General features: G+C 53.5%; 1 protein-coding gene across 3 annotated transcripts in view; it reads left to right on the plus strand.

Annotated features, from left to right (window-relative positions):
- Positions 1 to 10,101, plus strand: part of ADCY5 (adenylate cyclase 5) — a 164,985-nt gene that overhangs the window by 92,086 nt on the left and 62,798 nt on the right. For all 3 annotated transcript variants that reach the window (XM_007449690.1, XM_007449691.1, XM_007449692.1), the window contains exon 4: positions 2,063 to 2,184. In XM_007449690.1, the coding sequence (XP_007449752.1) occupies positions 2,063 to 2,184 (122 nt within the window). The remainder of the gene's footprint in view (positions 1 to 2,062; positions 2,185 to 10,101) is intronic.

Consider the following 10,101-nt stretch of genomic DNA (forward strand, 5'->3'; position numbering starts at 1 on the left):
CAAAAAAAAAAAAAAAATTAGCATTTACAGTGCCTCACAGTTTACTTGCACTGGCCCTAGCCAGGCTGGACATTCCAGAAAATCCACAGGGATTCGGGGGAGAAAATATGTTTGCCATACCATGTTTCAGGCCAAGGTACTGGGGAGGGGAGGCATGCTTCCAGGGGACAGGCACTCCTCACCTAGCCGGGGCCCAGAGTCAAGCCTCCCCTGCCCTCTGCAGAAAAGGATGCTCTTAGATCTGAGGATGCTCCCAGGTGCCACCTGATGAGGGGACTCAGCACTGTTCCCCAGCCAGCCCCTGCCCACTCGTCCTGGCCCTCAGCCCCAGAGCTAGTTATAAATGTAGGAAGGTCTCTCATGAATCTATACGATTTGTAGCACACTTTCTCCCAGTCATCCTGTATTTCCACAGAATTGTCCTTTAGCTTGTAGTGATATTTTTATCACCAGTAGCTGTTCACTGAGAGTTCAGTAAATATGAAATGGCCTTTAATGGCCGTGTGCACTGATGTCTGGGGTGGCCAGACCAGCCCACAGAGAGCACCATTCCTCACTAGTCCACTAGAGTTTCCTAAGCATAAGGCTGTCAGCTCTGGAGCCAAACAAGACGCAGTTCCCACCCTCAGGGAGACCCCAGTAACAGACCATTGACATTGAAATGCAGAGTGATCAGAGGCTCTATAAGAAGGCCCAGGGCGGCAAGGGGATGCTGGAAGCTGGAGCCAGGACCCTCCTCCTGGGACGGGGCTGAGCCTGAGGTAGGTTAGCAGCAGTACTTGAGGATGGTGATTCTAATTGAGGAGCAAGGCCTTGACCTTCGTGATCAGGAGGACGGGGGTGCCATGGACAAAGGCAGGGAACTTGAGAAGAAGGGCCGTTGGGAGCATGGTGAGCACGGCGTGGGCATGCTGTCAGCTGCTGGTGGCAAGACGTAAGGCGGGCAGCCGGCCGAGGCAGTGGGTGTGGGAGGTGAGCAGAGGAGGCGCTGATGGAAACCTTGCTCCCAGAGGCCAGGAGGAGGGAGGGGAGCAGCAGAAGAGTCTTAGGGCCACGTGAGAGAGCGGCCCAGCTTCCGGTGCTGAAGGAGTGGAGAGGGAATGAGGAGGGCTGGAGACCGCCAGGAGGAAAGGCTCCAGATGAGAGGATTCGTGAGCGAGCCTGGCAGAGCGCCTGGTGTGGGGAGGGGGCTACAGAGGGTGCAGGTAGAGGTTGGGCCTCTCGAAGCAGGCAGGCCCCGGGGGAGAACACAGAAAGGGGGCCAAGTCCAGACCCCATCAAGGGCTGCCGTGACCCTACCCAACTTCACAGGGTGGCCCTGGCCCCTCTCCTGGCTTTTCTCCAACCTCCCCTTCAGCCGGTCTTAATTTCTTGGTTTCTCAAAGTTGGCAAGCTTTCCCATCCTCCTGGGCCACCATCCCCTACGTCGAAATGGAGCCCCCTCCTTCACATGTCATCCTCTGGTGCCCACGAAGCCTTCTGTGACCACCCTGCTTCTCCCCAGCCTGCGTCAGGTCACCCTGCTCAGTGCCCTGTAGTACCCGTAGCCCCACAAGACTGGGAATTTGCGAAGGAGGAACTTTGCCTGTCTCGTTCACGGTTATCACTCCTGGCACCTGGCATGACGCCAGGAACATGGGCGGTGCTCAGTGAATATTTGGTGACTGAACGAATCTCATCGAAAGCTCCCAACAACCCCATCCCTATTTATAGATAAGGAACTGGAGGCTCAGAGAAGTTCAGTCATTTGCCCAAAGTCTCAGGTGACACCCAGGATTCTGACCCCAGGTGCCTGGTACTACAGATTGACCAGGAGTACTTTTCCCCATGTATGCGGAAGAACCAGGAGCTGTCCCAGGGAGATGGGGGCCAGGTAGCCCTGGGGCATGACTCCACACCCAGCACACACAAGCGTTAGCTTCATGAGTTTCAGGAGAGCCTGAAAAGTTTTCCAGGGCCCTGTGGGTGGGGGCTCAGGTGGGGAGGAGTGAAGCCTGGGGAGGGGAGGGGGCTGCCAGGCAGGGGGAGGAGCTGTGATGAAAGCATCTGCTTCCCTCCCCAGGAGCGGCTCCTGCTGTCTGTCCTTCCCCGTCACGTTGCCATGGAGATGAAAGCAGACATCAATGCCAAACAGGAAGATATGATGTTCCATAAAATTTACATCCAGAAACATGACAACGTGAGGTAGGGGTGAGGCCGGGGGGCAAAGGCAGGGTGGGAAGACTGAACCCCCAAAGAGGTGACATGTCCCTTCCTTCCCCTTCAAGAGGGCACAGCCCAACGGGGTGGTCTGGTGGCTTTGGAATGTGTGTTGTCTGGAGCACCCCAGCCCCGCCCCTCTAGGTCTGTTAAGTGAATTAGTATTGGTGGGGAGGAGGTGAGGCTGCAGCAAGGAGCAGAAAGGAGAAAGCAACATCACCAGCTCTTGGGGAAACTCCTAGCCTAACAAGGGAGACAGAAAGTACAGACTTGGGACCCACATGTCACCATCATCGTCTCAATCTTCACCACCATCCAGCAGCCTCCATGCCTTCTAAGCCAGTGTGTGCCAGGCACTGTACCAGGCATTATCCACCTCACTGCTAATCCTGTCAGGAGGCTGACAACCCTGCAGGATGGGGACCCTTATTAACATCCCTTGTTCAGAGATTGAGCTCGGAATGGCTAAGACCCCCGGCCAAGGTCACTCAGCCAGGAGTGGTGAAGCGGTGTGTTCCCAGGTCGGCCCACCTTGAAGCCCACGCTCCTTTTAGTGCGTGTTTGCGGCTTCCCTAGACGGAAGCTCTGACAGCAGGGACGGGCAAACAGATGTAGATTAACAGAGTGCAAAATCTGCTTCGGTGTTCCGTGGGGACATGAAGCGATACAGTGGCCTTCATCCAGCATGGCTTCCTGGAGAGCCTGCTAATCCTCCCATATGCCCAGAAAAGGAGCTGCTGTGTTTGCCTTCGAGAGGGTTCTTCCTCCCTGGGCGAGTTTTCCTAGGACCCATGAGTCCTCTAAGGTTGGTGTAAAGAGGACATTTTGGAGGTTTGGGCTGAATTTTCAAGTTTGGGTTAAAGAGAGTAATACAAATTATTGTGCGTGGGTGCACGCGCACGCACACACACAAATACACACATTCGAGATGAGGCTGATGGCAGCAGGAGTGGGGAGGGCATATGTTGTCTTGCAGAGTGGACAGAGCTGCCCAGTCCCCAGTGTGCCCCGGAATCCGACACTGCCGATTCTGCCCGTGTGTCCTCCATCCAACTCCCAAGACAGATTTGAAGCCTTTGGGAGAAAATAGTACCTGGGCAATATATTTGTCCTCAGTTTTCAGAGTATCCCAGCCCCATGACGCCCGCCCACACGCCACTGTCAGACAGGGAGAGTGTGGCCAGCAGCAGCCTTGGACTCTCAGGAAGAAAGCTGCCCTGGCCGAGTCTCCACGCCGAGGAGGTGTCCCGAGGGGCTGCGGGCTCACCTCAAGAGGGAGGTGGGGTCCAGGCCTCGGTAGGTGGTGCTGATGCGAGGTCTCCGTCCTCGGCTTGTCACATCCGCCTCTGTCCTCACATGGTGGAATAATCACTAGCAATAGTTAATGCTTGTATAGAGCTTTCTTTAACCCAAGCGCTGTTCTAAGCGCTTTTGTATATTTGCTTAATCCCCACAACAAATATAAGAGGTTGGTACTATTATTATCTCCTTTTAACAGGTGAATAAACAGGCACAGAGATTAACTTGTCCAAGATCCATAACTGGTTAAGTGAGGGAATCGCCCCCAGAAAGCTTTTTGGTATTGGAGTTTTTACCTGGTCTGACTACTTGACAGATTTTTTTTACACGCCAGCAGAAGGGGTTTGTGGATGACTCTGTAGGAAGGAGGCTCGGGGAGCCCTCAGGGAAGAGGGGACTCAGAGGAGAGGAGGAGAGAGGTTTGGCTTCCCACCTGCGAGTGTGTGACTCAGGAGCCACGGGGCCTTTCCTGTCTGCTGGCTGCCCCTCAAATCTGGGGGGCCCCACCTTAGGACATGTAAAGAAACAGCCTCATTTATCAGAACAAGTCTCAGAGGTCCAAAGTTCAGGTGGGAAGGAGTGACCCGCCAAGTGGTCCCAACACATACAAACCCCTGAGCTCCGCCCTTTGGAATTTTCTCTCTTGGTCCTGTCCTCACCACGCCGCTGGCCCTGGCATTGCTCTGTTCCAGGCAGAGCATGGACAAAAGGTGCTTTCCTCGATTGCTCTTAGCACAGCAGAGCTTTCAGCAGATTTACTAAACTAAAAAGTGGAACACAAAGGAAATCCAGAAAATTCACCACTCAGAAACCGTCTGGCGTTCTAGGCACAGGTTCTCAGCCTGGCTTGGCTGGCACGTCTGCCACGTCTGGCCTCCTCTGCATCTCTGTCCAGTACCTTGCCCTCTCACCCCTCTGTCCTCCCAAATGGGGGGCTTCGTCTCACTTCCCACCCCTCTGTTGCTGGCTCTTGGGCCCACAGCCCTCCAGCAAAAGGGTTTGGTCAGAGAGGCTGACTCAGGCCTCTTCCGCAGTGACTGCCCTACGGAGTGGCCCACCCTCTGGGTGACACCCCCTCACCCCTCCACTCCCACAAAGGCTGTGACTTCGGGTCAATACAAGAATCACAAGAGTGGCTAGAGCATCGGCACGGCAAGAATCGGAATCAGACCCCAGCCATGGGGGGTGGGGATTGTCTGTTCTAGAATGTGCTCAGGATCAATAACAGCAATCAGGAAAGAGATGAAAGGACAGAAAAGCTAAGATGCCATCATTTTCATGGGGACAGACATCATTCTGGCTCTGAAATTGCCAGGACTAAGGGTGGCTGGTACACATCAGAGGCCAGCCGCTAGCAATCATATGCAAATATCCCGCTGGGGCCTCTTCCCTGTTTCATCAGCCTCCGCGTGCTGCTCTTGGTGGAAACACATTGCTTGCTCTGGTCTCTGGTTTTGGGCTGAACCTTTGACTTGGGTTGGGGGTTGAGTAGTAGGTGGAGGGATGACATCACAGTGTAGAAATGCACTTTGGAGCTTGGCTCAGGGTCCAGTGATTAGCCCTGGGGCCCTAGGCAAGGCGGCCCTTCATGTCATTCTGGCTCTGCTGTGTGACCAGGGCAAGTTACAGGCATTGAGCCACTCTGAACCTGTTTCCTCATCTGCGTAATAGGATGGGAAAGGTACCTACTTAACAGGGTTTGTTAAAGAGGAAATGAAGGGCTTCCCTGGTGGCGCAGTGGTTAAGAATCCGCCTGCCCATGCAGTGGACATAGGTTCGAGCCCTGGTCCAGGAAGATCCCACATGCCACGCAGCAACTAAGCCCGTGCGCCACAACTACTGAGCCTGCGCTCTAGAACCCACGAGCCACAAGTACTGAAGCCTGTGCACCTAGAGTCTGTGCTTCTCAACGAAGAGTAGCCCCCACTCACCGCAACAAGAGAAAGCCCGTGCGCAGCAACCAAGACCCAACGCAGCCAAAAATAAAATAAATAAATTTATTTAACAAAAAAGAAAAACAGTAAATGAAATAATATGAGGAAAGCGCTTAGCACAATATCTGGCACAGAACAAGTGTTCACTAATTGGGAGCAGCTATTATTGTTACTGTTATTATTATGATTATTACCGCACTCCTATCAGCAAAGAAAGGCCTGGGGATTCTCAATCTGGAGTGGAAGGGTGATGAGTCACATTCGTCAATTCTCTGTGGAGTTGTAATATTTAGACAGAGTGATGACATGCTGTTCTCTAACCCCACTGAGAGCAAGGCCACAAGAAAAATAAATCAACTCTGAGGTGTGACAGTTTGGGCCTGGATCTAAGGGAGAGAAGAGACTAATGGGTGGCCAGAGAGTTTGGCCTGGGCAGGGAAGGGGGACAGACAGGTGCCCATCACGTTCCGTGGCCTCATTCTCCCCAGGCCCCGAGGAGGATCATTGCACAGTATACAATTCTCAGGATTCCGGGGGGCCTGTTGGATGCTCTGGTGCTGGGCCACCACTGGCTGTGGGTTGAGGCAGGCCAGAGGCCAGGGAACCCTCAAGACCCCTGTGGAGCCCCCCAGATGCCTCTCCTGTCCGATGTGTCGGGTGGAGATGTTTCAGCCCCTCTTGCTGGACAGCTCAGTTGGGGCTGGGGCCATGGCTGGATTCAGACCTGTGACTTGAGAGCCCTCCTGCCTACCCTCACCTCCCCCCAGACATCTGGCCCTGCTGCAGCCACAGCGCCAGGGTGAGAGGAGGACCGTGCTGTCCCTACTCCTGGGACAAGGGCCTCTGGGACATGTCAGCGGAGGCTGTTCTGGGCTGGGGGCTCCTGGTGCTTTGCTCTGAGGGGAGGGAGATGGGGGTTGGAGGAAGGGACACCCAGAGAACGTGCCACATGGGGGAGCAGAGTAAAGGTACTGATGCAGCCAGAACCCAGGTGCCACCGGGTTACCCCTGCCAAGAGGTCACCATTGTGGAGGAAGATGAGTGTCTGTGTTGAGCAGGCTAGTTCACTCCCCGCTCTGCCACTCAGTAGCCGTGGGGACTTGGGCAGCTCACCTAGTCTAAGCCTCTGTTTCCTCATCTGTGACATGGGGATGGTGATGTCCTTCCATTCATCCTTTCAGCAGAGGTTTCACCTCTACCTCCATCGCTGGGAATCACCAGCTGTGCTCTCAGACACTTAGCCAGAGGCAGGACCGTGCTGGCAGTTGGGTGTGGGGGGGCACTGTCTCTGTCATGGGGAAGCTCCTCCTCTGTTTGGGAGGACACACAAACAACAGGTTAATTAGTAAATTGGGGATGCATCACATGGGGAGTGGAGGTAGTGACCTGGCGACATGGACTTTGCATTCTGGCAGAATACAGTGCTAGACAGCCCACCTCTCAGTCACTGAGGAGCAGAGCCTGTAGGAGGGGGGGCCCTGGGGCTTCTTGCAGGGGTGCTGGAAGGGTAGGGCAGCTACAGCGTGCAGTGTGTAAAGCCCCGGGCCCAGGAGGTGGCTGCACACTGTTTGCCCTGCGGAAGCAGAGCAGGCTCCTGGGCAGGCTACCAGGTGAGAGTCAAGGTCAGGTAACCCCAGAGGTTTCAGGAGGAAGGGAACACCCAGCCAGGCCTGAGAGGGTACTGAAGGGTTCCCTGCTTCCGCAAGGGTCCCTGCTGGATGAGAAAGACCTGTACCTGATTGGCCAGTATGCTGGAGCCCTCAGGTTTTACAGGTTGCAGATCGTGGGATCATTCCAGACTCTGCGCTCTGTGGGCGTGGAGAGAAGGCCACCTCCTCCAGGGGGTTCTGGTCCTCTGCTGAAGGAGTGCCGGGGCGGGGCGGGGTGCAGTCTTGACTCACTGGCTTGAATGAAAGCCTCATTCTCAGAGACCCAGGAGCCCTGTGGGGCTGGAGCTGGGGGCCTGGCAGAGGAGCTGCTGACCCGGGGGTGGAAGTGAGGTTACACCTTCGCCCTACACAGGGTGGGCGTAGCAGGGTCTGGGGAGGGCTGCCCTTCCCCCGCCCTTCCCTTCTTTCCCTGTCTCTCCCCAACCTCCCCCTTTTAAGGTTATCGGCTCTTCTCTTGTCTCCTTCAAGGGCTTGGCTGAGTCCCCAGGTCACTCCGGCGTCTGGCTCAGCTACAGCATGGTTCTGAATTATAATGACCACTCCGCAATGTCTGTGATGCTCTGATACCCGTGGGCGGATTGTGCACCCTGTGGGCAGAGACTGAAAATGTTTACCTCCCCATGTCCCCAGCCAGCGGATGGACGAGAGGTGTGGCCCACAAACATGCAGCTTTCCTGTGTCCAACCTGATATTAAGAAAAGTATTCTTTTCTTGTCATCTTCTGTATCAATTATAGATATAAGTGGTCTTATATTACCCTCTCATTCATTCCACAAACATTTATTGAGCTGCTACTGTGTGCCAGACATGACTCAGAGTAGATGGAAAAGACACCATGCTTGCCCCTTAAGGAATATCCAGCCCTCACCAGTGAGGTAGGGCTGAGCCTGGTGCTCTGAGAACATGGCTGACGACCCAGCTGGAGCCACTGGGGTTGGGTCTTTTCTTTCAGTCAGTCAATCAATTAATTAATTATTTTTGTTGTGGTAAAATATACATAGTATAAAATGTACCATTTTAACCATTTTAAGTGTACAGTTCAGTGGTATTAAGAACATTCACATTGTTGTGCAACCATCACCACCATCCGTCTCCAGAAGTCTTTTCATCTTGCAGAACTGAAACTCCTTACTCATTAAATACTAACTCCCCATTCTTCAACTTCCCCCAGCCCCTGGCAACCACCATTCCACTTTCTGTGTATTTGGCTACTTCCAGGTACCACATTTAAGTGGGATCATACAGTATGTGTCCTTTTGTGTCTTGCTTATTTCACTAAGTGTCTCCAAGGTTCACTCATGTTATAGAATGTATCATGTTTTCCTTACTTTTTTTAAGGCTGAATAATATTCCATTGTATGTATTTACCACATTTTGTTTATCTGTGCATCCATAGATGGGCACTTGGGTTTCTTCCGTCTCTTGGCTATTGTGAACAGTGCTGCTATGAACATGGGTGTACAAATATCTCCTTGAGTCCCTGCTTTCAAACTTTTGGGTATATGCCTAGAAGTGAAATTGCTATATCATATGTAATTCTATTTCTAACTTTTTGAAGAGCCCCATACTGTTTTCCATAGTGGTTCACGATTTTACCTGTGCACCAGCAGTGCACAAAGGTTCCAGTTTCTTCACATCCTTGCCTGGGATTGGGTCTTGACAACAGACCTGAGTTTGTCCTGGGACACAGAATGGGGATCAGTGGGGGAATGGAGCCAGCACCGCTCTGGACTCAAAATGGGGGGCCCTGGGGGAAACTAGAAGAGAGAGAAGTTGGGGCACAGGGTCACTGACCAGTTAAACATGTCAGACTGTCTTTGAAACAGCTGGAATCAATTGTGCTTTGTGATTCTGATTCTAATAAGAATTCAGACCCAAGAAGGCTGATTCTGGGCAGGGTGAGTCAAAGAAGGCATTGTGAAGATGGAAGGGTTAGAATCTTCTTTCAGAAGGCCTGAAAGAAGAATGTGATTTATTTTCCATCTTTTAAAAATTAACACTTTTATTATACAAAGGATGTAGGTTCTTTATAGAAAAATTGGAGAATAAGAGCAGCATGAGAAGAAAATAAAAAGCACACCCATCTTCTCACCACTGACAGGTCCCGACTACAGCTCGGTTCTGGGGCAGTTCCCCTCCCTTCAGTGTTTCTCCTTTAGGAAGCATTTCCCCAGTTCTCCCCAGACTCTGGAAACCGAAAGCCTGCAAGTGCCGTGGAGGCTTCATTGTCTGGGTGGGGGGAGTAGGATTTGGTGGACAGAAATAAGAGTGAGGCGCTGGGGCGTTGGAATGGGGTCTGCAGGAGGCCCTGAGGCCGGCAGTGGAGATCCCAGGACATACCTTGATCCCAGACCCCCTGAACCTGGTCCTCATGGTCAGGCTTGTCACAGAACCCTCTGCTTCCTGAAGGAAGGTGTCCCATCTCTGTGGGAGTGGAGAGGGCACGGCTGTCCCAGGGCAGATTCTCCCTGTAGGTGGATGTGTGCCAACACCAGTGTGTTCAGCATCCTCTCGCTGGCTTTCCCCCTTTGCCTCTCGCAGCCTGTGTCCTCAGATGGTCCTCTGGCTGCTCCCAGTTCAGATGCCCTGCTGATCGTTTTCCACCGCCCCTTGGAAAATGCCCAGTCATCTGGAGCCCATTCTCAGCCGAGTGTTAATAGGACCACACCTGATTGTGTTGCTTACCTAGGGCATGGCAGAGGCCCATTGACCCTCCTTTATCTTACAAGGAGCATGGACCTGGGTGGCTTTCTGGGTGGTGGGGCTTGGAGCAAATAGAGCGATGCTGACCCTGGACCCTCTTGGTCCAGAAGAGACCCCTGGCTTGTGGTTGGGCTTCCCCAAGCTACACACTGGGGGCCTCCAGGGCACTTCCTGCCCTGCTTCCCCAGAACCTTCCACTCCCTCTGGGCCCACAGTCCCAGGAGCTGGGCTGAGACCTTGCCACACTCCCTTCCCAGCCCCCACCCCATGACCTCTGTTTCCCCAGGCCCCCGCTC

The sequence above is a fragment of the Lipotes vexillifer genome, unplaced genomic scaffold, assembly GCF_000442215.2.
Source record: "Lipotes vexillifer unplaced genomic scaffold, Lipotes_vexillifer_v1.1 scaffold1378, whole genome shotgun sequence".
NCBI lineage: Eukaryota > Metazoa > Chordata > Mammalia > Artiodactyla > Lipotidae > Lipotes > Lipotes vexillifer.